We start from the raw sequence: 25,836 nt of genomic DNA on the forward strand, positions 1-25,836 counted from the left end.
CCACTTGTGTGCCTTCCTTCGGTGGACTTCAGCTGCTTCAAACATGCAATCGTTGAGGAGATGATACCGGGAATGATACTGTAATCACACGTGGAGTACTGAAAGCATTTGGAAAGGGTGCTGACGTGGGGTAGTGCGTCGCACATCAGTAGCATCGTTGCTATAAATCGATGTTCGGACATTAACCGGTGCAGTCCCAAAGCTTTCGCATCACCACGCTCTTCGCTTTCTCGCTGCAAGCTCATCAGAACAGAAACGAACTTTTGTTTCAGTCTGTTGACACTGTGCTCAACACTGAGCCACCTCGTGGCGCAGGGCGCTATCATCTTGCTCGTCTCCTCTTGTCGCAAAGTCTGAATTGCCTCTAACCCGGCAGAGCGAACAGCGCTGTTATCGAAAAAGTAAAAAACTTGACGAATAATGTTTCCAAATGTTTTGACATAAGGGACGGTGTTTCCTGCCTGCGTAGAAGCCAGATTTACGCGATGTGCCGCGCAGTGAACGCCGATAAGAGAAGGCTGTCTCACTTTCAATCGGGCAACGACGCCAGTTTTGACACCCGTCATTGTTGAGGCTCCATCAGTTCCAATACCTCTCAGTTTGTTTATATCCAGCCCTGCTCCTTCGACGTATTCCATTACGCGTTTCGTCACGGTTTCAGCCCCAGCTCGAATGCAGCTGCTTTCTTCCAACCTTGTATTAGCAACTTCACGATGAAGTAGATCAATTACTGTCAGAAAATGGCTTCTAAGCTGCCCCGTCGACTTGCAAATAAATCTCCCGTGTATTGCCAACTGTTCAGTAACTGTGCAGTCTGTTGTCTCATCTATCATTAACGCAAAGTGATTTGATTCCCTAATTGACTTGAGAATTTTCTTTTCCACTACTTCAGATAACACATAGACCATTTCTTGAATGGACTGGTCACTCGTATAAAGCGCGTTCTTTGCCACACGAAGTCCTGCCTTAATATGTACGCCAAGAAATTCAAACAAATCCAGTAGAGGCTCGAAATTTGTTGTGTGCGCAATTCGTTGTTTAAGTAAAAAGTACAAGCAGGAGAACGCTTGAAGCAAGCTCTCAGCTGACAACGGAGGATTAATCGTTGCAGGAACACTTTCCGCCGGTCGCAGAGCAAGCCTTTCTTTGTTGATGCTGTCGCGATGCGCACCAGATTTTTCGTGGCGACGAATGCTGTGCAGCCTCATTCGTGTGCAAGGTACCTTGTTCCAAACATCCCGGTTATACGGTTTTTGGTCGTACTTCTGGCAGAGAACGCACAGCATTCCCTTCCGCTCATCGTCGTATTGAAGCCATTTCCTTCCTGCCAGCCATTCCGTCTGAAACTTCCCCGATTGCTTGCTCCTGTCACTTCCCGATCGAGATATCGCTCCGGAAGACGAAGACGTCTGTCCAAGCCGAGTCGGAAGGCGTTGAGGTGTTGCTACATCCTCGTCCGAATCGGCGGAATCGCTAGAAGTTCCTGTTCGCTGTGCCACGTCGCTCTCACTTGCAAAGAAGCGGACTTCTTCATCAGACGACGATTCGCCGTCATCGATAACTGCATCTTCCCGCGAACGCTTGGGCTTGGATGAGAAGTACTTGTGCAACGCCATTGAAGAGTGATGTCACGCCTTCTTATGGTGATATTAACTTTTCTGTTGTTTTAAACTCCACAATCAACCTGCTAAATTTGCTGTTCTACTCTATACAGGAGCAAATTTTGATGGCAGGTAAGAGCTCCTGTCTGTCTATGGTGTGTGAGTGAAATAGTGAATACTGTCTGTTCAAAATTCAGTGAGGGTCGCGAGGCTTCGTGTGAGGGTCGCTACGACTCGAGTGAGGGCCGATGCGACCCTCGCCGACCCCCGTAGCTAGAACCCTGGTAATAGGGTACCCCGCCCCTTGTTTTTTTTGTAAGAAATGAAATGCTTTTGAACTATGTCTTTGCATCTCGCGAGAGCGTCTTACCTTATAAACCATGTGCAAACGGCGCTTTCGCCCTAGAGAACGACAGAAACCGCGTATTTGGCTTCAAAAACACGCGTCCGTGCCTGTTTCAGAGCTATCTTGCTCTTTCTGGATGGTTTCGCTAAGTCGATCGAGGCGATTTCGCGTTTTTTATTCTACTATTTAGAATGTCCGCTATCAGAGGTTTGACTGTAATGTTACAGATTTCTTTTTCTGCCTCCTGCTTCGTTCTTCAGCTCAACGCCGCCTCTTTTTTCCTCTGATAATTGCTTCTAAGAAAAGTTTATAAATGTCTTCAACAATTCATACGAAAACATGATACTCTAATACCATTGCTTCCCCTACAGCTTACTCTAGATCGCTCTCCACCGCGCGTTGACGTTCGGCAAGCACAATCTCCTCTTCATCTCCGCTTCACGCTCGGCGAGCCTAATCGCCGCTTCCTCTTCTCTGCGGCGAAGCACCGCTTCACGATCGGCCAGCCTTATTTGCCGCTTCCTCTTCCTTCCGGCGATGATCCATCATCGCCGCTTCATGTTTGGAGAGTACAATCTCTGTTTCTTCTTGTTTCCGGCGAAGCTCGGCTAGCTCGTTGTTGAGCTCCATCAGCTTGTTTTTCATCTCCTGGTGACGCGCGGCGAGCTCGGCTTTGGTCTCGCTTTCTTCGGGTCACTCCTGAATAAAGCGCCTGCAAAAAATGTACGGCAAAACGACGTGATGTTCCCGATATTTCTTCGTCAAAATCATGGTGGCTTTTCGGTTCAGCAGAGTCGATATAGTTTTCGATTCGGGTTTTTTCGCGGGTTCAGCAGAAGCGTTTGGCTCCTAATAGAAGAACAAAAATAATCTCTTATAAGCATGTACAATCAAAACTCGCGATTTCACCTAGGCAAGAGGTCGCTTTCGCTCGATAATTTAGAGAATTTCGTGTACTTAATAAAAAATACTCCGCAGTTCTGCGGGCAGCGATAGTATCTCCAGTTGTCGACACAGCCGTCGCTCGTTCCGTTTCGTTCGTTGAGTTCGATGCCGAAATACCTCCCTCCCTGGGACGTACTTCAGTCGTCGTATAAACTTAATCGTTCCGATTACACGGTTGACCAGGACGATCGCTCCTTCTTCCAGTCGACAGCTTATCTCCAGATGTTCAGATTCGAATTTCTTGGGCACGCGCACGGAAGTTGTTTTAGGTACTGTTGCACTTGGTCATCGAGCTTTTTTCCTAGCAAAAGGGGATGGCCTCGGGCTTCAGGAGGCAACTCAGTTACTGCACCGCCGTCTTTTGCTTTCTCCAGATCGGAGAGATTTCGTCTTCCATGAGCGCACACTACTCTCTTTCAGATTGGCAAAACGAGAACCTTTCTTCGAGAAATAACGAATCGCCGCCGCAATTCCATGTTGGGCCGCTCTTTTTCCTAATTAAGTCTTTTCTTTAGGAGTGAAGACGACGTAAGGGCCGCGCAATCTGTTCCGCTTCTCCGCCTTTGTTCCATCGCGTTGAGCGGCTCAAACTTCGCGGTTAGCTCCTGCTATTGCTCCCGCTGGAATCTTCTTCGCCAGTGGTCCATCAATAGCAGGAAGAACGACTTCGTCTACGCGCGGAAAGTACCGATAAAACGACATGGGACGGCAGCGCGCAAAATCGGCAACGTGCGCTAATATGGCTACACGTGGTGAGTATTTTGCGCAACAATTTTCGCGGACGGGGCTTGTCCCACAAAATCCGCGAAAGTTGCTCGCCGCGAAATATACCGGCTGTGCGGTGTTCACGGTCCAAAGAATGCGCGTTAGTGTGTGGCACAAAACGTTACGCCAAATGTGTGACACTCGTTTATTTCGCGATCGATCGCTTTGAAAACTCATTTGCTATGGAATGTTGCTCTTGAAGACTTTCTCCGTACTAGCTGTCAGTCTCTTCCCGAGGCTGCGAAGCGCAGCTATCTTGAAAAACTGGACCTGATTGCTCCTGATCTGGACGACCTGTACTCTTCGACAGTTGCAGAACAGGCGCTGGTATCTCCCCAGGTTGCTTACCCCGACATATACAACTTCTTGATCCACACCGCAAGCGAGTATGCGCAAGAGGGAATGAAAGCGTGCCAAAGCCTCGACGGCTACAAATATTTAGTGGCTGGTTTTGTAACAGGCGTCCAGTGCTATTCCAGAGGCTCAATATTTGTGGTACTGGGAAGAGTGAAGCACTCGCAATCGCTGTCGGAGCCGCCGCTGCTTCCATGGTTCGCTGCAGAAGCTGACGGAGCAGTCTGTTGCGGTCATTGTACGTGCATGGCCGGCTTAGGCGAGGCTTTCTTGCAAGTAGCAGCGCTGCTGTTTGCCGTTGACTGTCGAAATCGAATGGAGTCGGAGGTAACGTGCACGTCGGTGTTATGTGAGTGGAAAAGAGTCAAAAGAGTCGACTGTTTGTCTACGTCTGAAATAGATTTCGTGTCGCCTAAACGAAAGCTCTCGGAGCCGTCGAAGCCCTCGGTTAACAAAGCAAAGCATATTGCGATCCTTCAGAAAGTATTCTCAAGCAGCTTTACAAAGACTTATCGGAGTGTGAAGATAAGGCTGTGATACTGGCGTTGCAGAAAGAGTACAGTGACAAATTTTCTACTGAAAAGACTCCGCCAGTCCTCACAGATTCGTACAAGCACGAATTTACCCAGCATTCGTTTGAAGATCTTCCAGGAAAGAGCGCAGAGGCATTTGAAGAGTAAGCTCTTACGGAAGCTTAATGCGCCCAAATTGAATTCGCAACACGCAAGCAAGCCAGCAGCAAAGCCTGGTATCGCTATCGGGCAGGTAGAATAACTGCATCAAATCTCAAAAGTGTTGTTTCCACAAAGCCTGACTCCCCTTCTATCACGGTAATCAAGAAGGTATGCTACCCCGAAAGTTACAGCTTCGCGGGAAATAAAGCAACTAAGTGGGGGTTGCAAAAAGAAAAAGTTGCATTAAAGCAGTACGTTACAATGAGGAAAGAAACGCATATTAATCTAGTATTGGAAGAGCCAGGCTTCTATCAGCACACAGTACCCTTTCTTGGGAGCAAGCCCTGACAGCTTAGTAATTTGTGATATCTGTGACAAAGGTTGCGTAGAAGTGAAATGTCCTTATCGCTGCTCTGACAAGTCTATTGAGGAAGCCTTAACCGACAACGATTTCTGCCTCGAGCGTTCGAGCAGTGGCACGCTGCAACTCAAACACGGCACCAGTATTACTACCAAGTTCAATGCCAAATGAAGGTCACTGGAGTGCGGTACTGTGATTTCGTCGTTTGGACTCAGCGCGACATTAACATCGAACGTGTGTCCGTCGACGAGAAGTTCTTAGATAACGTGATTGACAAAGCGGCGACATTATTAAGCAGTGTCTGCTTCCAGAAATCCTTGCTAAGTGGTTTACAAGAGCTAAGCTGGGGAGAAAGCCAGCACAAAAGGCAACGACGACAAAAGACGCCGTCCGTACATGGTGCTTTTGCGGCAAGAGTGAACGAGGTGAAATGCAGTAACAGAACTTGCCTGACTCAGTGGTTCCACGTTGACTGCATTCGTATGGCAAAATTCTCAAGGGTAAATGGTTTTGCAGTGGTTGTAAAGGAAACAGAAAAGTAAACAACAATTACACAAAGCACAGGCAATGACAGCAATTTTGTCTATTAAGCTAAGCCCCGAGTCATTGTCACACTTTATAGCAGCAATAGGCACAGTGGAACTGAATACAGTGTACTTTTGCTTTAGCTCTAAAATTATGTGCTCCACATGAATTCTGCAATTAGATAGCTTTCAAGCAAAATGAACTTTCTTCGCATAGAGTTGTTATTTCGTCGCGTGAAAGGCGGCATTTTCAAACTTGCTCCGTAAAATCCTACCGAATCCTCTATTTTAAATCCTCTGTCTGCAAGTACCTCGTCCCCTGGCAGTAGATTTTTCAGTATTCCACAATTTTTGGTTAATACCTTGTGAGAAACTCGCCCACCCCATCCCTTGGATATAAACAATATTGCGCCGTTTGGAGTAAGTGAAATAAGGAATTTCACTGTGTTGTGGTGTTTGTAGTTGGAGTACGACTGTGCTTTAGCGAGTGATCCGCCGATCGTTCTGTGAACACTTCAAAACAGTCGATAATGCTCACACACGAAGGGAAAAACCTCTTGATAGACATTGGCATGGTCTTCTGCAGCTCTTCGCGTTGCGGCCACTAGACGAGCGATCGGAGTTTGGTGTACAACAGATTAATCCAAGCGTTGTACAAACCCAAAAAAGATGGCTGACTGAAACCTAGCCTGTATGACAGATCAAATGGATGCAAGTTTAGTTTGAAGTTCGCAATCGTCGCAACAAACATTTGAAACGGAGAAATTGCATCGACTCTTGGATAATCTCCGTCTGCTGTGACGAACTTATATACTGCTTGCAAATGCCTGTAAGAGAGCAAGCCGGTAACATTTCACCATTGTTTCGTCATTCTTTATTGCTTCAAGGCCAAATGTTCGCCTTGGAGAAGCCTCATTTAGGCGATCTTCCCAATCATCAAGTTCTATTGCTGTGAGGTCCGTCTGAACTGCGGCCGTATCCCCTGCAGCCTGGGTCTGCACGCCGATGGTCTGAACGGCAATTAAGGGATCATGCTTTCTGCCGATTTCAGTCGTTCCGCCAAGCTGTACCAGCGCTTCTGCAGCTTGCTCGGCGGCAACAATGACATGATTAGCTGCACGAGACGTTTTGCGAGCAGTGAGCTCAGCACCACTTATAGCTTTGGCTCTTCTCTCTTCAATAGCCGCCAATCTCGCTCGCCTTCTAGTAGCCTTTCGCTCTGCATTAGCAATAGCATTTTTGACTCGCGCCTGCTTTAGAGCGATTCGGCGATTATAAGATTTCATGTTGGCAGCTTGACGTCGCTTTACAGGACTGGAGCAAAACGAAAAAACGCTAGGGATGTAGTCCGGTGAGCAAGGATCATGAGACTTGGCCCCCGACGCAAAATGGCGAGAGCAAAGCCACGAATGCTCCAACAGATGCCACCTTTCGCGGCGAACGGCTGCAATGCAGGCGTTGCGACGCTCTGTACCCACTGGAGGAAATCTATACCACTTAATGGAGCTTCCTGAAACCCAGCATTCTGCGCAACCAACGGCAGAACAGCTTTTGACCATGGTTCTTTGTGCCACACAATCGTCTACAATAATTGAAGTCACATGACCAAACACCCGGACGCTCCGCCCCGTGAATATGCCCCATAGGCCTCGCGAACAATATCGAAAACGCCCAGCGGAATGTGTAATTCAAAGAACGATAATTGTTGCCATTGCAGTAATAACTCTAAGTCACGTGTTAGATAATCTCTTTAGGGCGATTAGTAAAGTGAGCGCTGACAGAAAGTAGTTTTCACATAACATTGACAGGAAGATGTATGCGCACCCACTCTGTAGGAAAAAAGCTGCGCAGTTCTCGCTCTGCGAGACTTATAGGACGGAGGAAAGAAAAATAGAGGACTTTGACTGGCCTTTTATGTTGACTACGATAACAGACGTCTCTCCATAGTCTTTCAATTCTCTGGTTATGAACCGACCTGCCAGTGATGGCACTTCTTCGCCCCGGTCATCTTTGGTGTGAAAGCATCTACAGCGAAGCACTCATATTGTTACCTGCTCTCGCTTCAAACTCTGAACGGAATTTGATGCTCGGCGCAAACTTTCTCAAAATGACGAAGAACCGTCTGATATCTTATTTGACTAGATAATGACGACTGTTTGGAAGAAGCATAACAAATTCTTACCACTACTCTTATAAGTGGGTTATTACATCGGAAAACTCGGGCAATATGGGCTTTATCGGACCTTCCACCCTCGGGAAACCTTGATAATTGACCCTCGCTTCGCTCGGGCAATTATCGCGGTTCCCTCGGGTGTCGGGTCCGATAAATCCCATATTGCCCTCGCCCCCATGTAATAATCTACATTTATTGCATAGCCGCAATATTGACCCCGAATAGTTACTTTACATGCCAATGAAAGAAGTTCTAGACTTAGCTGTAGAGTGTGTCCGTTTTGTTCAAAGGAATATTATATATAACATAATGATCACTCTTTGCAGACGCTGTCGTCGAGATTGTGTACTGCACTTGCATGAAGCTGCTACACTGAACACTTTCGGAAAAATCATGCGACTCGCACTCTAAAAGTAGACGTGCATATTATACCTACATTTATCGTGCTGTTACCTTGCATCAAAATCAACACGATGGGATTAGGCAATTTTTACACCGGAATGATCGCGGGTCAGAATAACACGGAAGCGAGCAAAGCACCAATAATAATTACTCGGCAAATGTATTGTCATTTGTGTTTTATTAACCCACTCAAATACTGCGTCAAATCGATGCAGAATTCAAATACTGCGTCCACTCCAAGCAGAATTCAAACTTGCAACATACGTGTTATATTTAGTGTCCCTTCTTTCTTGACCGTGATGATTCATGAGCATGTCTTGCCCGAAAAAGAGAAATCCGCTGAAAGGAGTAGGATATGATAGGTTGAACACGTAGTAGGAAGCCATCAGAGCGCTCAGGCATTTTTCAAAGGACGGGCAAGAAACTTCAAACAAACTTCGGCCTTCCGCTGCAATGTAGCCTTGACTAAAGGCGTCCGCGTCATCTTCGATAAGAAGAATGAAAGGAGCAGGTAAATTTCCGCGGAAAATGTCTTTCGCGTCGTTTTCGTTGGCCTAGAGAATAAATAATTACTAGAGTTAAAAATATGCTGGTATAAAATTGCCTTAATAATTTTGAAAATAGGTTCAACTTTTTTTCTTTTCTGCGTTCCTTTTTGAACTTCTCTAGCAGCTGCCGGGCTTAGAAAATCGGTATTTTCGTCAGTTATTTTTTCATCCACTATTATAGTCGCCCATTTTCGCCAATTGGCAATTATCACTGTTTCCATTCTTTGTCCCATAATGTTGTCAAACTCTTGTTTTACCTGAAAAATAGAAAACTAATGTTAAGTCATGAAAAGATTTGATCGAATACCCATTTTTCTTGCGAGAAAGTAGGGAAGCGCTCCAAAATGTGAACTATGGTGGGACACGCGGAAAGTATCCATTTTCTTCTCAGGGCAAACGTCTCCTTTAACAGCCCTTTCAGGACTGCGTGAGACCCTTTTCCTTGCCACTCTTTTATAATAATATCTGTTAACTTGTATAGTTCTTCCCAATTGGTAACTACGGCTGTTTCGGTTTCGCGGTTCTTTTTGATTTTAGAACTAGACTGTTCAGGCGAAGATGAAAAAAGAATGAGCTTTTTTTCGTCTGCCTCCTTCCATTTCTATAGCGCTGTTGAATTTCTCTCACTAGCGTTCCCTGTACAGAAGAAATTTTTAGAAGATTTGTGAATAAAATAGAGCGACATTCGCCTCGCATCACGCCACCGACGCTGTATACCTTTTCGTTATAAAGGCAGTAAGTATTTTCATAGAACCGCTGAAAAGTATCGAGAAAAGGAGGACAATCTCCAACTTTATAACGAGTCAGTTGACCGTTGCGTACGTCGAGCGTTAAATGTTCAAAAGGCTTCGTATCGGGCCACGATAAAATTTCTCGACGTAGATGCAGACAGTTACGGTCTGCGCATAGAAATCGAAACACGAAACGGTCCGGGTCGTCGCGTAGCCTTGAGAACAGAAAGGGACGTCTAGCCAACGATCTGCAACGGTATCGTACTTGAAAACATCCAAGTGGCATCCCGATAAACCTATCAGGTTAGAAGCGAGAACATAGATATGATCGTTTAATACGAGTGTTCCTTTAACTGAAACAGGCTTCGATAACGATTGAAGAACTGTCCAACTATTCGTCGCCGAATTGTACTGTTCGCAGAGCGTGACGTCATCTTTCTTGCCTGTAGTGGATCCCATTGCATAGATGCGATTCTCGTGGACAACAACTCCTTTACCGGTTCGACTGAAGTGCATGGGAGAAACATCTCTCATCCAACAACCCTCCGTCGAATCATATCGCTCAACGGAACGATTACGCGAACCTCCAATAGCATAGACACTCTTGTCGAGAGTGACAACGCCCGGACTATATCTCGCTTCATTCAACGAAGGAAACTCTTTCCAGACGTTTGATAGATGATCGTAATATTTGACTGTCTTCGTTTCTGTGGCGTCCTCTGCGAAGAAGCCTTTCGACTCGGTACTCACGACTCCGCCAACTGCCAGAAGAACTTTGTTTCCAAGACGACGAGTTGGACGCGGTTCTCTTGACTTCTCAAGAACGAGACTGCGATACGAGTCGTTAGCCGAAACAACGGGATGTGATAGAACAAATTCCCGTTCTGCAATGAGAGGAAATCGCACGACTTTTGAAAGTTCTTTAAAGCGTGATTTCCGATTTTCCTCGTCGTATTGAATCCATTGCATGACGACGTCCCACACGTCTTCCTCTCGACTCACAGCCAATTCATCCGTGGCTAACAATTGAGAGACGATTTCCAGCGAAAGACTACGAAATTCGTCCGTCTTCACCAAATCAACAATATGAAGAGCAGCAAGTCGAAGAGCAACTGATAGCAATTTCTCGCAATTGTACTCATAAGCGAACGTCATCCATGTAAGACAATTTGATTTATTCACGTGCTTAGACAACCCCGTGGAGCAATAGTCGACGACATCCTCAAACAGAAGACGATCAGCAGTACAGAAAAGAGTGACGTCATTACCGGAAGTGATTGAAATTTTTCCCGTATATGCGAACTCGACGAGGGCCTCCATGGAGGCCGAATCGACGTCGCGAAGGTGAATTCGCTCTTTGGAGCTTTCGTGCATGTTTATTGTAAACATTGTACGGAAATAGGCGCTCGCCGAAGCGAGCACGAGTCGATGAGCGGGAATTTCGACGCCGTTGTCGAGAATTAAGACGACGTCGATGAATGTCTTCGACAGACGATCATTTTGAGCAGATCGCAGCAATTCGGACGATCGTTCTGCCTTAGAAAAGGACAATTCGTAAGTTGTTGGCCTCGTGGTGAAATCCATGCTTGGCGTAGTGTTTCACGTGCCAGACACGTGGCTCGAGGTGATCCCGTATAAGCCCATGAGGTGCTTTCCAATATGAAAACGTCCGATTGCTCATTGGACCGCGCGTAGACATCCAAAAATAAACCTTCTAGTGACGTCACGTCACGTGTTTGATGTGAGGTTTCTTTCGAAGGCGATCGCCAGACTCGCCTTCTTCGTTTTGTGGCAATTCGTTGGCCAGTGAAGAGCTCCAAATCGTTATACCTGTCCTTTACGTCGAATAGGATGCGAACGAGCGTCAATTGGGTATGGAATCGCGAACGAAGCGGTTCTTCGCGAACAAGCGACGAATAATCAGACCAGGATGAATCGTTAGCTTACCCAGCGCCAGGCGCGATCAAAGAAGTGCAACGAGCGACGACGACGAGGGTGAGATGGAAAAGGGTCCCCTTTCCCGGATCCTCGCTTTTTCGCATAACTTCAAATATCGCCAGATGGGTTCATCTTCGTAGACAGCGTTTGCCGGTTAAAGCCGAAATCAGCGTGTACCAATAACGTTTCCATCAAACGGCTTTGACGTACTTTTTCCCGATGCAGGGTAGTCCTTTGTCATCAGAGACCTTCGGCGAGACGAGGCTCGCCGCCGTGCGGGCCAGCAGCTGCTTAGGCTCTCCGCTACAGTACAGTGGGTGGGGGAGTAGGAGAATTAAGTTACGACTTCGATGAACACCGTTTGTTTCAGCAGGAAGGACGCGGTGGGGCGACACCCCTCTCTCAGGCCCCCTCTGCAATTTACCTGGTATATGGTTTCTGAATAGCAATCTACCCCACTCCAGCGCTGCGGCGACAATCACCTAAAGATAACAAGGAAGCGAAGTCAATTACTTCCTTAGCTTCCGAGAAAGCCAACATTATTATTCAGTTTGTACGGTATCACCAATTAGCCTAACCACTCTAACAGAGCAGATGCGATGATCAGAAAGGGATACCGTAGAAAGAGTCTTTTCGACGGTCTTCTTCGAAACTGGAAGGCTGTTAGTGAAGAATTTTGCTTTCTCTCCATGCGGAAGGGCGTGGCGATAAAGTAATCGTATCACCCACCAAGATGGATTGGGTTTCTCAAACCAGTGATGCAGATAAGATCCAGCTGGTTGGCTTCATGCAGTAACTGCGGCTTCGTGATACCTGGGGCATTACACTCAGCAGTAATTCAGTGAAAAAATGCAATCTACAGTAAGTAAGAAGTGAAACTAGAACGTAGCAGTCGCCGTCAACTGAAAACTTTGCTCGTTAAAGAGGTTTGGCAAGCCGCCGTTAGTTTCAAACGTTCAATAAATGTAGAGCACCGCACAGTGTGCGTTGATGCTGCTTTATGTGTAGAAATAGCATAACGTCCTAAAGAATGCCATCGCCTTCGGTTAATATTTTGCTTATGTCGCAGCTGCACAGGAGGGAGATTGCTTTTCATTAGCTCCAATGTTCAGAAGCGGGTCTGAGAGATGCGGGATGCCCCCGAGTTGTTCTCTATACCAAAATATCGAAGCCATAACATGTCGTCCTGCTCCCCGCCCACTACACTTCAGAGGAGAGCCCAGAGTACTGCCTTTCAACAGAACTTAGTTTTATCGTCCGAACGGCGCTGAGTCTCGTCTCGCCGAAAGTCTCTGTTGGCTATCGACTACCCGACATCGTGACTCTGTCAAAGCGTTATTGCTATAAAAGCTATAAACTCTATTTTAGGTAAATCGAGCAACCAGAGTAGTTTGACAGTGGTATGTGATGCACTCGACGCGTCTCAGTGCGTGGTTTCCATGGAAGAGAACTCTCCTCTCCTCAGTCGTAAGTCGAATTCTTTTCTCCCTTGACTTGAGAGACGCTATGAGCTATAATATCAGTGCTCCTGCAACTTAAATAAACTATATTGGCGTGCAATGTTTACAACTGACTCTTCTCTCTATATAGCTCCTACACATGGAGCATTGCTTATTTGTAGAAGGAGGGGGTCTTAGCACGTTGAACAGACGTGTCTCTGACGTTATAAATCGCTAAATGGAAGCCGATTGAAGTCATTGGCTCACATCGCTCGTGCATGGTCAAGCAGCCGTAGATGTAAGTGGTCATAATTCTTCTAAGTGCTCACGTGCAATTCACCTCAATTCTTTGCATCCTCCTAGAAAACATAAAAATGTGAAGTCGTCTCATGAGTTACGCACTCACTGCTCCTTGGTATAAGGAGAGCCCGAGAGGGGTCATATAAATGAGGTCACGCTCGGGCGAGCTCTTTGCTGTATGCTTTGGAGGAAAGCTTATAAGTCACGCCAAGCGTATACACCGGACGATCATGCTGATCATGCGTCTCAAGCTGTACGGGATATCTTTCATTCTTTCTTAGGTCCGGTCGAAGGATGTCCTTAGTTTCTAGCTGCGTCGTCGTCGTTGCTGTCACAGCGCTGTTTTTTAGTCTCGTGCGTACGAGTCACTTTCGCGGGTTTACAATGAATATTCAGCCTGTTGGCAAGCCCGACAGTGAAAATGGAACGGTAAGTACTCTCTACCGCACCGAGGTTTTGTCAAGAATTAGGAACGCACTACTACACTATAAAGCAATTCTTTTCTTTTGCACGACTATTCTTCTAGTGTATTAGCACGTTAGTTCGAGGAAGTGAGTTCCAAACTTATTAGTCGCACTGACGTACGTAGCACCTAGGTCCGGTTCCGTCGTGGATATACGGCATCTTCTGGATGCCTGATGCTTAAACTCGACTCTGTATTAGCTAAGCGTGTGCTTCTAATATTTATAGGTTATGGACTGATGTTCGTGCAGTATATCATTTAGATTTAGGGGAGTAGGGGCGTGACTTATTGAAGAGCAGTAACTAAGCCCCGAGTGCTCTAAATGATATCATAATGCACGCTAATAACTCCATAAGTCATTCATTACGAATTCCTAGCAAAGTGACATGCACACCCCTTTGCAATAACTAATGTCACAAGCATTTGGTGTCTGACCGCTGCAACATGAAGGGGGTTTCTTCGAGAGCACTACACTATAGGGTTCAGCGTTTCCTCATGGATGATATTTAGTAGTGTATTCACGACGGTTTCATGTATACGCCTATTTAGGCTTTAGCGACTTTTTCTATTAGTGTCGTGTCTTGTTGTACATTGTTCCTTTTGCTTTGTAGGTGCGTTTGACTTTTCATATTACGTGGGAACGCCAGAGTTCGGAGGGAAAGTGCACTTCTGCTTCAGTGAGATCGCAAAGCCTTCTTGGTTCACCCGTGAAATTTCGATGTTTGTCCAACAATTGCGGCACCCAACTGCTTCCTGTTTCAATGGAATACATCTGCACGTCGTTTAGCAATACCGATGACTGGTCGTCTGGTACAAACGAAATTGCTTTTTCTTTACCTCAGCCCGAAGGAAAAGAGTTTGTTATTGGGTAAAACTCTAATATGAGACAGAGAAGCGCCACCTTTGCCTTACATCTTTTAATTAATAGGAATAATTTTGACGGAACTTACAAATGCTGTCGTGTAGAGACGATCAATGCTTATGGAGAAGACATCCGATTTCAAGCGAAATTTTCGTTTGAATCACGTGCAAACAATTCTAGCATCGTCAAAGCCGGTCATCCTAATCATAGTCCTGTCACTGGCGCAGTTCCAATCCTTCGGCTCCCTCTGGGATGCTATTCTGAAATTGTTATTGCCACATTTGATCCTGATAGTGACGACGTCAAATGCCGATGGAGTCGTTCGTCCGCAGATCCGAGCAAGGACGAGTGCGGTTCAGCGTGCTTGGAAGAAAATTTTGCACCGAATTTTTTTAACGCAACCCTTCTGGAGGCAAGTATTGTATCTAGTTATTTTATAAAATAGTTATAAATCGTTTTTTATTTAAAGCGTTGCCTAATGTCGTGCACGTAATAATTTACGTAGAGAGTTTGGCTTCTGTAGCACGTACATTTATTTAATTTATTTGTTTTTAACTTTCCTCATATTGTTCATTATTAATGTGTCCTTCTTAGGAGGAATGTGCATTAAAGTGGACTCCTTTTAAGGCTGGCTTCTACTCAGTTGCAATCCAGCTCGAAGATTTCTATCCCACTGACGTGGCCCGAACGAGCGCTTTGAGCAGTATTCCTCTTCAGTGGATTATCGATGTTGTTGACACAGGTGCGCCGTGCTGGTCGCGTCCTATGTTTCCCAAACAAGTTCACATTCAACGCCAACAGCCTCGCTGTTTTGCCGCTAAAATCGGTGAAAATCTAGCTCTTACAATTCTAATCGAACAGCCGGATTCTCCCATTCACGAGTAGAACTGACAAATTTGTAGTATTCTCACTGCACTTACAAACTTTTTAGGACTGTCGAAGCTGCCTATGCTTTTCCGCGAGGTATGTCGGCATCTGATTTAGTAGACTTGGGCAACGGAACTAAGTCGGTCACATTTGCGTGGTCTCCTGACATGGAACAAGGAAATCGCAGTTATCTCATGTGCTTTCAATTTTTTGACGATACACGGTTTGATGTAAATAATATTATTTTTGAAATCTATTATGTTCTTTTTAGAATGCCTTCAAATCAAGTATGCTTTGCACTTGTTACGTCCAGTGCGTAGGTGTATTTTATTTCGAGATCTTATTTGTTTTTTTTCTAGTGGAGCAACCGATGCCAATTCTAAATACCGGAAATACGACGGCTTTTTTCAGTGATGAAGTGGCGCCTCGTGTAGTGGCAAGCATTAAATTTGACCAAGACGTAAGTTGTATGAAAGGTATATAAGAAGATAATGTTTTGGGATTATCGAATTCGCGGTGAATAAAATATTTAGTTCTTCGGCAACCTAACGTATTTTATGTTAAACTTTTTCTTACTTTTTTCCCAGGTTAAAAATCCCACGGTTGGTCCTCGGTACATTTTTGTTTATCACGTCAAAAGCGGTGCGCTAATCCAGCAAATCGACTCTTTTAACAGAAGTCTTGTGAGCGTGGGCGCCGATTCGAGAACAGTCTCTTTCGAACTAAACGCATATCGGCAAGGCGAAGAGTATGAAATCGTGTTTGAAGAAGGAGTTGTGGTTGGTGCTGGCGCTTTCTGCTCCGGTGGAGGTCCTGTCGCAAAAGGAATATTTGCCGGTGAATGGACCTTTATCCTATTTTCTGACTGCAATTCCATTAATGTTACTTGCAATGAAAGTTCTATATGCATTAGAACTTGGATGGGCCCTAGATGTCACTGCGGGAATGTTTTTGAAGACAACGGACTAAGGCGCTGCGACGATGTAGACGAGTGTTTCTTTCACATTCATAACTGTCACGAACATGCCAAGTGCACTGACACTCTTGGAAGTTTCACGTGCACTTGTCCGAGTGGCTACTCCGGAGACGGTATTGTATGCGAAGATATCGACGAATGTACTTCTGGTTTAGACGACTGTCGCCAATTCACCAACTGTCTAAATACTTTGGGGTCGTTTGAGTGCATTTGCAACGTTGGTTTCTCTGGCGACGGTGTCACTTGCGTAGACGTAAATGAATGTTTGGAACATTTTCATAACTGTGACGAAAATGCCTACTGTGAAAACACGTTAGGAAGTTTCACGTGCAATTGCCTGAGTGGATTTTCTGGAGACGGCGTCGTGTGCGAGGACATCGATGAATGCACTTCTGGTTCAAATAACTGTCCCAAAAACGCCAACTGCAACAACACTATAGGATCATTTGATTGCATTTGCCAAGTTGGTTTCTCTGGCAATGGATCTACATGTTTCGACGTAAACGAATGTAAGGAAAAATTGGACTTGCAATGTGATGACCTCACTCAACGCTGCATCAACACTTACGGAGGCTACGACTGCGCTTGCAAGGAAGGATACAGCGTCGATTCGTTTGCAACTACGGTTCCTTCTCGACCTGTTTGCCAGAGGTGGGGAATTTGTAGCAATGTGACAGGAACGCTTGAGTGTGCGTGCCTAAGTGGTCTAGCTTGGAAGGGAGACATTTGCGTAGACATCGATGAATGCAGCGCTTCGGAATCTAACAATTGTCATCAGTTTGCCAATTGCTTGAATGTATTTCGTTCGTACAAGTGTCAGTGCATTGATGGGTATCATGGAAACGGAACTCACTGCGAGGGTAAGTCTAATGAGTTAAATTTTTAGGGCGACGTTTAAGCGTGTTGTATCTTCGCCTTATCTTTTTTTTGTTTTTTTCAGTTTCATCTCCTTCTTCGTTTTCTGTAACAACTACAGTTGCAGTCGTCGTGTCCGTCTTTGTCTTGGGTTTACTTTTGGTTGCTGGCATCTGTACATATCGCCGTCGCAGGAAGCTTTTCTGTCGTGCCAAAATTAGTTTGGACTTGGTCGAAGTGTCTGACGGTTGGGAAATAAATCGCGGCGACTTAATGCTCCTGGAACAGATTGGCAAAGGCTTTTTTGGAATGGTCTTCAGAGCAAAGTTTTATCATTCTCTTGGCAAACTGTCAAAGAAGAAAATAAAAGTTGAGGAAACAATAGCAACGGTCGTTGCCTGTAAGGTTCTTAAAGGTAAAAAATCAAAAATACTTCATCTTTTGAGTTGGTTGACTAGGACGGTTTCTTTTTATTTAACGTAATTTTTAATTTTATTATTTTGTTTAGAAATGTCACATGAGGACTCCGAAGCTGACTTCTTGGAAGAAATCGAACTGATGAAAAAAATCGGGCGGCATCAGCACATTGTTGGCATGCTTGGGTGCATTACAGAAAGTCAGCCGTTTTGCCTACTTTTGGAGTATTGCTTCCGAGGCAATCTACTTGACTATCTCAGGAAAAGCCGAAGTCAAGTAAGTAGTGTAGTCATTGCTAAGTAGTTAAGTATGTGTAAACTTCAGTGTTTGAAAAACAGACTATTCCCTACCTATAACTATGAATTTTGAATTTAGCATTCCCGCCAAATGCTTTCTAAGAAATTTCAAAGGGCTTTAGAAGATACTGTCGGACCAAGAACAAATGTTACTGACAGTGAAGAAGACACAGCTAAAGTTCGCTTGGTTAACGAGATGAGCATGAAGGAAGTGCACGTCGTGACGTTGGAAGACGAAGACAAAAGCAAGGTTGCGCCTCAGACCGACTTTACGGCTCTTGATCTGCTGTCGTACACTTGGCAAATTTCATCGGGAATGGTGCGAATCAAGCTTTTTGGAGCAAATGTCGTTTGCTCGCTAGACGATTGTTTAATGATAGTTTTTTAATTAGGAATATCTGACCGGTAAAGGTGTTGTTCATCGCGACTTGGCTTGTCGAAACGTGCTCGTCTGCGAAGACAATCTTCTTAAGGTGTCGGACTTCGGACTAGCAAGAGCCGTCTACCAGGACGGCATCTATTCTCACAAAACAGCGAGGCGGCTTCCTTTCCGTTGGATGGCCATAGAGGCAATTCAAAAGCGTATTTTTAGCCAGCCAACCGACGTGTAATTATATAGTTCTCTCCATTTGGAGTTAATTTGGAAAGGTTGTATCATGTTTAGGTGGTCATTTGGAGTTGTCATGTGGGAAATTTTCACTCTCGGTACAGTCTCTTTTTATTTTTGAATATTGGAATATAATAATCACATTGGCCGCTAGGAAATTTTCCTTATCCTTCCGTTTCTAGTCGAGATCTCCTACAATATTTGACCAAAGGCAATCGACTGTCTTGTCCCGGGAACTGCAGCGAAGAATTGTTTGTCAATTGATGCAAAATATTCTGCCTAATCTGCGTTTCTGCTCAGGTATATGACGATGTCGAATTGTTGGAACGCTGACCCGGAAAAAAGGCCAACGTTCAGCCATCTTTCGGAGAAACTGGGTATAATGTTGGAAGAACAAAACCCAAGCAAGTATCTTGATCTTGAAGTTCCATTCTTGGAGCTCAATTTGGCAATGGAATCAGAAGATTCGGGATCGGACAGTGTCGAAGAACGCAACTCCAGCAAGACCTAAGAATTCTGCCTAAAATGCAGACTTAGAAAACTGTCTGGACGCCTCTCTATGCGTAGCTAGGTAAGTCCGTTTTTTGTTTTCTTCAGTCCGTTAGAGTTAAATGGCCGATTTCTTTTCTGTGATGCACTGAAGTTATCATACATGTATTAGGGTCTGTGACAGCTGCTATCGATGGTTAGAGTAATGTGCACTCTGATGTTACTTTGTCGATTAGGTTGCTAGATTCAGTTAGATTTGTGCATGCCATGCCGACGGATAGTTTAGCGTTGCGTAATTTTTTTCTGATCACCTAAGGAAGATTCATGATATTCGAGATTTTAGTGTTGACCTGGCTCGCCTGGCTCGTCCTCGTGAGTGGCGCGTCCTGTTTCGCGAGTGTCTCGGCCATATAATCCGCGTGTGCTTTAATTAATTAAGGAGGACCATAAAAGTTTTTTCATCGTAGAAGACGATGAAGATGAAAAGAAGCAAATCGTTTACATCCGGGGGCGAGATGCACTGGATCAATATTGAATATTCTCTGAGCCTTCCCAGGGGCTACTATTTTTGGTGGACAAAGAGGAAAACGCTGCATTTGGTTACAAAAATTTTACGTCCAGTCAGACGTATCTTCGCCGACGTCGAAATGCAGCAAAATGAGAGAGCATTTTTCCTGGATCCACCGGACCAACATGCCAATACATAGGTAAGAAAAATACGCATCACGCCACATAAAAAGAGAAAGACAAAATAAACAGTCAAGCTACATCAGGGAAATTTTCTGCAAGGGCAAAATCACACACTCCACGTGGACATACACATGTACTTTGTGTCGTTATCCGGGTAATGGTCGAGGAGACAAAGCTTTTGCCTGAATACACTCTAACCCGCGCATTGCGGCCTTTCGCACAGGCTTTCCAAGGCTGTTTCTCTAAGCGCTGGTGCTTTTACGAAAAGGTGAGGCTCCCGAAAGGGTCTCCCTCGCATTGCGAAGCGTAACGTAAAGTTCGACGGTACACTAAAAGTCTCAGTGCATGTATAAGGTTGGTCGTGGAATGATGCGTGCGCGTGATGTTCACAACGCTCGCTGCGAGCGAAAAGGGATTTTGAATCCCCAAATAGGGCCTCAGCCCATATGTTCTCTAATTAATTGAAAGTGTCGAGTTTCTAACAAGCCTTACTCTAAAATGGCTCTAAAAAATTAAGTCAAACGTGCATTTGCATCTTCTCTATTGCAACATGAATAAATAACTAGGAGACAAGAGACAAGGATTGATTAATTAAATGCGGTAGTCCTAAAACAATCTCAACAATAGGAGCCTTTAGCAATGATCCTATTTTTCCTTCATGTAGTTCCCCCATCCGTAGGCAAGCTGACCTACGCTTGATGCTAATCCTACGATCAATGCAAAGATTGCCATCACGGGTGAGGTAGTCGTGTTCCATGTTTTCCAAATTAAAATAGCAATTCGTAGCCAAAGGAGACGCAAAAGCAGTTAGAAAGAGGACAACAGTGATTATCCAGAAGAAGCGTCTCCAGCGTTTCACACGGGGCAGGAGAAAGTGAACAACACTATGAGAGAGAAATGAACTATAGCGCCTATGAAAAGAGCTTGGGACGCTTCTGTCAGCAAATGACATCTTCGCCTCTGAGCCCTTGGTCCAAAACTGAACAACCAGAATAAACAGTTTTGGATAATCCTACTACACAACAGAAACTGCGTCACTCTGCAACGGCGTGGCAGATAGCCACGATGATTGCTGAGATACCGGGGCAGTTGTGGTTCATCCCATCTCACATCGAGTAAACACGTCAACGCAACGACGCAACGACTCAAAGGACGAATTGCCATCACGTGAAGTCGTGTGATTCAACGATTGCGTGCAATCTGCGCATATCGGCAGACTACCTCTAAATCCCTAATCGAATAACTAACAATATGCCTATACTCTGGATTGTGGAACGAGTGGGCGTTCCAAATCCTCGATCGCTGATAATTTGCCTTGCCACTTGGCCGTCGACTACGCAGACTGTCCTGAGTTGATGTTTTACGCTTTGCTCGATCAACGTGAAGCAGTCGAAACGGCACCAAACGTAAGAAGTCTCACATACCGGTAATATGGTTCGTAGAGTGCGGTGCCCCTCTCAAGGTAAGGATGGCGCACTAATTGGGTCAAAGTTTCAGACTTGTAGCACTAAATAAGGAGCCGCAGTAGGTGAGATCGCTACCCCAGTTTTTTAGAGACGCGTTGGCGTGTCTTCTGTCGTCGTAGTACGCCTTTAGATTTTCCAGCGCTTTTGCATTGTTCTTCGAGAGCGTGTTTGACTGGGTGGAGCAATTAAGAGCACGCGATTGCTACTGGCCGTTCCGTAACCGTATACAGCTGCGAGTCTCTTTCTTCGCAACCACTCGAGAATTAAGGAAGTGGCTATTCAATAATAATAGAGTCACATATTGTCACCTACACGCACCCAGCGTCACTGCAACTTTAGATCAGCACATCAGACGCTGACGTCGCTTGTTAGCCTTGATGACAGTGTGAAATACATTGTACATTATTCGTTTTGTCGATCATTTTGTCAATTCAGATGGGAAGGCACCAACGGCTACGACTATGTCAGTTTTATATTGGCTTTTTGCATATTATTGTCACTATTTCAAACAAGATTATAATCAATAACGTTAATGATCGACCGGTCATTTCTTTGAATGGGCTCAACTATACTGACGCAGTTTTCAAAGAGGGTACAGATGGTTTTCGTTTGGCCGCAGGAGTTGTTATTTTTGACGAGGACATTGAGGACAGCATTACCAGGTCAGATATGCATTAGCTATTACTTGCTCTTTTGTAAGAAACGAAATTCAGTGCGACTATTCGAATTGATTATGGTCTAAACGCTATTGTATATGACGATCTTCTTTCGCTGAATCGTAGCCTCATTTCCTCGCATCTTTCCGTGGACTTTTCGTTCCCGACAATGGTCTGGTTTCGCAGCGTAGAAACTGTGCTTACAATGTTATTATTTTATGACGTAGAGTATTACCGGTGAGGCGTCGTCGTCAGACTACAGTGCAGCTCTATCGCGCATTACTTTCTCGAACCTAAACTCCAATCCAGCGGACTACGACTCGCATCATAGGTAGCGTTTATAATAGTATTCGTGTCCTTTACTGTAATCGCTTTTAGACTTGTCATTTTTACTGTTCGGGATCACGCACTAGCCAGCTTTGAATTTCACGTTAACGTAAGTGGACCGCCAGTTGAATACTGTCGGTTTTAATTAAGAGAGCTTTTCTCTATAGGTTTCGGTTGTTACTGTCAACGACCGTCCTGTTGTGCGCTTTGGCTTCGACGCTGCAAACTACGCACCGACGCAGGCGTTTCTTGAACGCGCTGTGACGTTCACGGAAGACGACACCGATCGCGTCGAACTGTTTCCTTCCGACTTTGTTCTCACTGACATCGACAGTCCTGAAATGGCCAATGCAACGGTGACACTGAGTGGTGATTTGGATGCGAGCATTTACGAGAGCATAACTGTCGACGAAGCGGTTCTTCTTGGAACTGTCATCAAAATGAGAACAACAGTCAGTGAGGTGAGCGAAGATCGCACTGTCACGTTTTTTTTCTTCGGGGCTGCTTCCTCAGCTCAGTACAGGAAGGTATATTCGCAGTACTTGAGTTTTCACTCACCTAACTGTATACTGATTGCATTTAATTGAAGATTATAACGACAATGACCTATTTTTATGGACGGGACGAAGGTATTCGTCCCGGTACGAGAACTATCACAGTGACAGTGACGGACGACATGGGTGCCGTTAGCGACGTGGTCACAGTTTATATTGACGTTCGAGAACGAAACGATCCGCCTGTTCTTGACTTGGGGCTTGGATACGACGTAGAAGACGACATTTATGTCACTGAAGAGATGATTTCTTTTCAACGTATTGCAACGAAATTGTACCGCGCTCAAATCAAAGACAAAGATTCTAATAAAATTTCAAAAGGAATGGTCACACTCACGTAAGGAAACCTTTAAAAATGTATTTCTTATTTGGCATTATTTGTTTCTTAGGTCTTCGCCAAGTGGTTTGTTAGACGACGACGAATATCTCGCTGTTGTGTACGCTATTAAGCTGCCCGACGGCCTAAGCGTACGCTCAAAAGCATACACACAGTTTAGATTCTCGTCTCTAATGCATGTTCTCGTCTTTAGGTAACCCCTTCTTCCAGCGGCCACGCGCTAACGTTTACCGGTGTTGGAACATATAGTGACTACATAGGTGCTTTATCTAGTGTGGGTTATATAACTCTCGCTGATGAACCTCGGGTTTTTGTTGGCGATACGCAGCAACGAATCTCACGATACGTAGGCCCGCTAAGACTCCTTTTTCCCAGTTAATTAAAACTCTCTCAATGCAGATTGACGTTACGCTGTGGGACAACGGCTTTAACAGTACAATGCCTCAAGGCAGCACACTCTCTCCGTCGTTCGGATCGATTCGTGTGCGAGTTCACATTGAAGTCGTCAATGACAACGCTCCAGTTTTGACATTTTCCGGAATAGAAATGTCATGCGTGTCTGTGAAAAGCGAGTCGTTTTCGTCAAAGTCCAGACGCTCAGTCGAAACGATAAATGAAAAGCAGCGACCTTCTCTAGCACGGGTAAAACTGTATACATGCGTTTGTTAAGTTTTTAGCATAAGAATTTTTTCTTTTAGGCTCCTGAACTTATAAGCATTGCGTTTCATCCTTCAATTAATGGTCGTTTTGTTGTCGGAACTGCTATTGAGTTGGTCTTTTCTGAAGAAACAAATCGACCGACGACAAGTGATCCGGACTCACTAAAGCGACTTGTTCAATTAATTCCGCGTAACCTGGAAGATCTCTATCACTTCGGCGTTTGGAAGGACAGTCAAAATCTTCTCGTTGTTTTTCCTCATGCACCGCCTGAAGGCTTTTCTTCTATTGAAATAAGCGACATCGTTGTCAATGTGAAATCCGCTTCTGGTAGGTGTTTTAGCGCATGTACGTGTGTCAGGGTACGCTAATCTTCACTACTAATTTTTTCAGAGTTTTGCGTCACGGGCAAATGTCTTGATTGCATAAGCAAACGAAAAGGAAATTCACTCTGCTTACGCCAATCATATCGCGCTATAGAATTCGTTTCAAAGAATTATCATTCAAGTCTTGACCACATACAGCAGGAATCTGTTTGCATCCATCATTCACCCAACGGCTGCATTGGTTGCGTGCTCTTGATTTTTGGACTTGTTGCTGTTGTGGCTGGATGCGTCTGTGCGGTCCTCAGTAGAAAAAGAGGTGAGTTTGTCCGCTTGTCCGTTTAGTTCAATCAGTTAGAGTTTCATTTCTTCTCTGTGATATTCTACAGTCATGCATGTGCTCTCCGTTTTTATCTTATCAGAGTCTGTGACAGCTACTATACTTATTATTTCGTTGATAATGTAATCTGAGCTGATGCTACTTAGTTGATTAAGTTAGACTTGTAGTAGTGCTGCTCCCTAAATAACTCATCACTCTTTCAAAGTTCGTAACTGCCTTCGCCTTCACCGAATGTAAGATGTGCCGACTTTCTAGCAATACGTTTCAGAATCATTGATAATAGTAGTAGATGTTAGCTAGGAAATAGTTGTCGTCACTGAAATTCTTTTTGGTGAAGAAATAAACTACAGGTAATAACTAGTCACAGGAAAAGCTCTTTTTCAAGCGTTTCACGTTCCTGGTAGGGCTTCGATGCTGGGAAAAAGTAAAATTCTGCACGTGAGCAAGGTTTCCCGGATAAATCTTTATTTATTAGTTGTTTTCTTCATACGCCTAAAACCTATTCTAACTACAAAACGGAGGAAAGTGAACACGAAAAAGAACCAATTACAGTGCGAGGTGAAGCAAGAGGTAGTAAAAAAAGTAAGAGATAGAAAGTCACACCTCTAAACTGACACGGTATCGGATAGCAAAACGAAACATAAAGAAACAAGGCCAGTATCCATTCAAAACAACTACGTACTTACCAAAAAAAGCCGAAAAGAAGTGCGTCTGTGTTAGCGTGACCCAGGTCGCACCACGTGGAGGTCCAGACGCTTCGCAACCCAGTCGACCCTCACCAACGGCATGAATTGGATCAGAATCCCACATTTCGTGGGCCTCCGAGGTTCGTTGCCCCCCCGGGAGACGACTATCACCTCCGCCGAAGAGGCCCGCTCATCGTGTGCTCGACGTGGAGGAGAGCCGACGAACGCCGACGCTGTCCCGTGTAATACCAAGGAAACAATCCTTGATAAGACGGAGCGTGTTTTCCCGACGCGAAAGCCCCTAGAGGTCTTAGGGATGTGCCTCTAATCACTCTCGCGCCGTTGCTCCAGGACCGTGAGTCGGAATATCGTTCGCCCCTCTGGCTCCCTGTCTTCCAACGACTAACCAAGCGTACGAGCGAGTTCTCAAGCGACGGGGCTACGTAAAGAGAAAGAGCGTCGTGCACGAACTTATGTACTCGCGCACGAACGGTGACGCAAACTCTTCGCTGATTGGACGTCGGGAGTGCGTCATAAACCGCAACGGTGTCACGCGAGAGAGCGTTGCTTTTTGCACCTTACGCGCAACCAAATAAGGTCATTATTGGAGCGATCACGCCCGTGCAGCGTTTGTCCCAAAAGAAAAAGGAAACAAGAGACGAGCACGTGCACGCGTGCATGGCCAAGATGGCCTATACGTGACGTCACCGATTCGTTCACGAATCTCCACGGCATGCGACAAAAGGCGACCAGAAACGCTCTAAGTCTTTCGGTCTCGAGTTCGTCTTTCGAAAAGAAACGCGGCGAGTTCGATCGAATCGTCGTGAAACAAAGGACTCGTGATTTCGGGCCGTAGATTCGGGCAAT

General features: G+C 45.2%; 4 protein-coding genes and 2 long non-coding RNA genes across 7 annotated transcripts; 4 read left to right on the forward strand and 2 right to left on the reverse strand.

Moving 5' to 3' along the window:
- Positions 1 to 288: 288 nt before the first annotated feature.
- LOC136197586 (zinc finger protein 862-like) lies at positions 289 to 1,616 on the reverse strand. The gene is made up of 2 exons (XM_065987379.1): positions 462 to 1,616; positions 289 to 387 (listed from the first exon to the last, which is right to left on the reverse strand). Exons 1-2 carry the CDS (start codon positions 1,614 to 1,616, stop codon positions 289 to 291), a joined length of 1,254 nt encoding a protein of 417 aa, XP_065843451.1.
- A 7,907-nt stretch (positions 1,617 to 9,523) lies between these two features.
- On the reverse strand, positions 9,524 to 10,393 carry LOC136197587 (kelch-like protein 20). Its single transcript, XM_065987380.1, has one exon. It carries the CDS (start codon positions 10,391 to 10,393, stop codon positions 9,524 to 9,526), a length of 870 nt encoding a protein of 289 aa, XP_065843452.1.
- Positions 10,394 to 10,502: 109 nt separating this feature from the next.
- Positions 10,503 to 10,965, forward strand: LOC136197249 (uncharacterized). Its single transcript, XR_010672494.1, has 3 exons — positions 10,503 to 10,583; positions 10,629 to 10,768; positions 10,827 to 10,965. It is a non-coding gene; the product is annotated as an uncharacterized lncRNA (long non-coding RNA).
- A 2,502-nt stretch (positions 10,966 to 13,467) lies between these two features.
- LOC136197248 (uncharacterized) lies at positions 13,468 to 19,441 on the forward strand. Of its 2 annotated transcripts, XR_010672493.1 has the most exons (16): positions 13,468 to 13,530; positions 14,176 to 14,432; positions 14,493 to 14,838; positions 15,021 to 15,307; positions 15,358 to 15,516; positions 15,565 to 15,605; positions 15,653 to 15,753; positions 15,881 to 17,129; positions 17,210 to 17,539; positions 17,633 to 17,817; positions 17,917 to 18,156; positions 18,230 to 18,444; positions 18,502 to 18,542; positions 18,599 to 18,695; positions 18,745 to 19,015; positions 19,401 to 19,441. XR_010672493.1 is itself a non-coding variant. In XM_065986974.1 (15 exons), the coding sequence occupies exons 1-15, from the start codon at positions 13,486 to 13,488 to the stop codon at positions 18,953 to 18,955; spliced, it is 3,804 nt and encodes a 1,267-aa protein (XP_065843046.1). In that variant the 5' UTR covers positions 13,468 to 13,485; the 3' UTR covers positions 18,956 to 19,221. The 2 variants fall into 2 exon arrangements, 1 of the variants encoding a protein (XP_065843046.1); XM_065986974.1 differs by lacking the exon at positions 19,401 to 19,441 and having other exon boundaries at positions 18,745 to 19,221.
- Positions 19,442 to 21,607: 2,166 nt separating this feature from the next.
- On the forward strand, positions 21,608 to 22,056 carry LOC136197195 (uncharacterized). Its single transcript, XR_010672480.1, has 3 exons — positions 21,608 to 21,751; positions 21,803 to 21,917; positions 21,973 to 22,056. It is a non-coding gene; the product is annotated as an uncharacterized lncRNA (long non-coding RNA).
- Positions 22,057 to 22,709: 653 nt separating this feature from the next.
- On the forward strand, positions 22,710 to 24,409 carry LOC136197085 (uncharacterized). The gene is made up of 6 exons (XM_065986769.1): positions 22,710 to 22,963; positions 23,016 to 23,094; positions 23,157 to 23,309; positions 23,363 to 23,605; positions 23,662 to 23,950; positions 24,014 to 24,409. The coding sequence occupies exons 1-6, from the start codon at positions 22,749 to 22,751 to the stop codon at positions 24,286 to 24,288; spliced, it is 1,254 nt and encodes a 417-aa protein (XP_065842841.1). The 5' UTR covers positions 22,710 to 22,748; the 3' UTR covers positions 24,289 to 24,409.
- The last annotated feature ends 1,427 nt before the right edge of the window (positions 24,410 to 25,836 follow it).

Source organism: Oscarella lobularis, chromosome 17 (assembly GCF_947507565.1).
Source record: "Oscarella lobularis chromosome 17, ooOscLobu1.1, whole genome shotgun sequence".
NCBI lineage: Eukaryota > Metazoa > Porifera > Homoscleromorpha > Homosclerophorida > Oscarellidae > Oscarella > Oscarella lobularis.

Excerpts from the sequence above, each read along its gene's own strand:
- LOC136197587 (XM_065987380.1), bottom strand. The coding sequence starts at position 10,393 with ATGCAATGGATTCAATACGACGAGGAAAATCGGAAATCACGCTTTAAA.
- LOC136197586 (XM_065987379.1), bottom strand. The coding sequence starts at position 1,616 with ATGGCGTTGCACAAGTACTTCTCATCCAAGCCCAAGCGTTCGCGGGAA. Across the intron at positions 388-461 it reads TAAATCTGGCTTCTACGCAG|CGCTGTTCGCTCTGCCGGGT; the intron begins GCAGGAAACACC and ends TTTCGATAACAG.
- LOC136197248 (XM_065986974.1), top strand. The coding sequence starts at position 13,486 with ATGAATATTCAGCCTGTTGGCAAGCCCGACAGTGAAAATGGAACG. Across the intron at positions 18,445-18,501 it reads TTTAGCCAGCCAACCGACGT|GTGGTCATTTGGAGTTGTCA; the intron begins GTAATTATATAG and ends TATCATGTTTAG. Across the intron at positions 18,543-18,598 it reads GTGGGAAATTTTCACTCTCG|GAAATTTTCCTTATCCTTCC; the intron begins GTACAGTCTCTT and ends ATTGGCCGCTAG.
- LOC136197085 (XM_065986769.1), top strand. The coding sequence starts at position 22,749 with ATGGGTGCCGTTAGCGACGTGGTCACAGTTTATATTGACGTTCGAGAA. Across the intron at positions 23,606-23,661 it reads AGCGACCTTCTCTAGCACGG|GCTCCTGAACTTATAAGCAT; the intron begins GTAAAACTGTAT and ends TTTTTCTTTTAG. Across the intron at positions 23,951-24,013 it reads CAATGTGAAATCCGCTTCTG|AGTTTTGCGTCACGGGCAAA; the intron begins GTAGGTGTTTTA and ends TAATTTTTTCAG.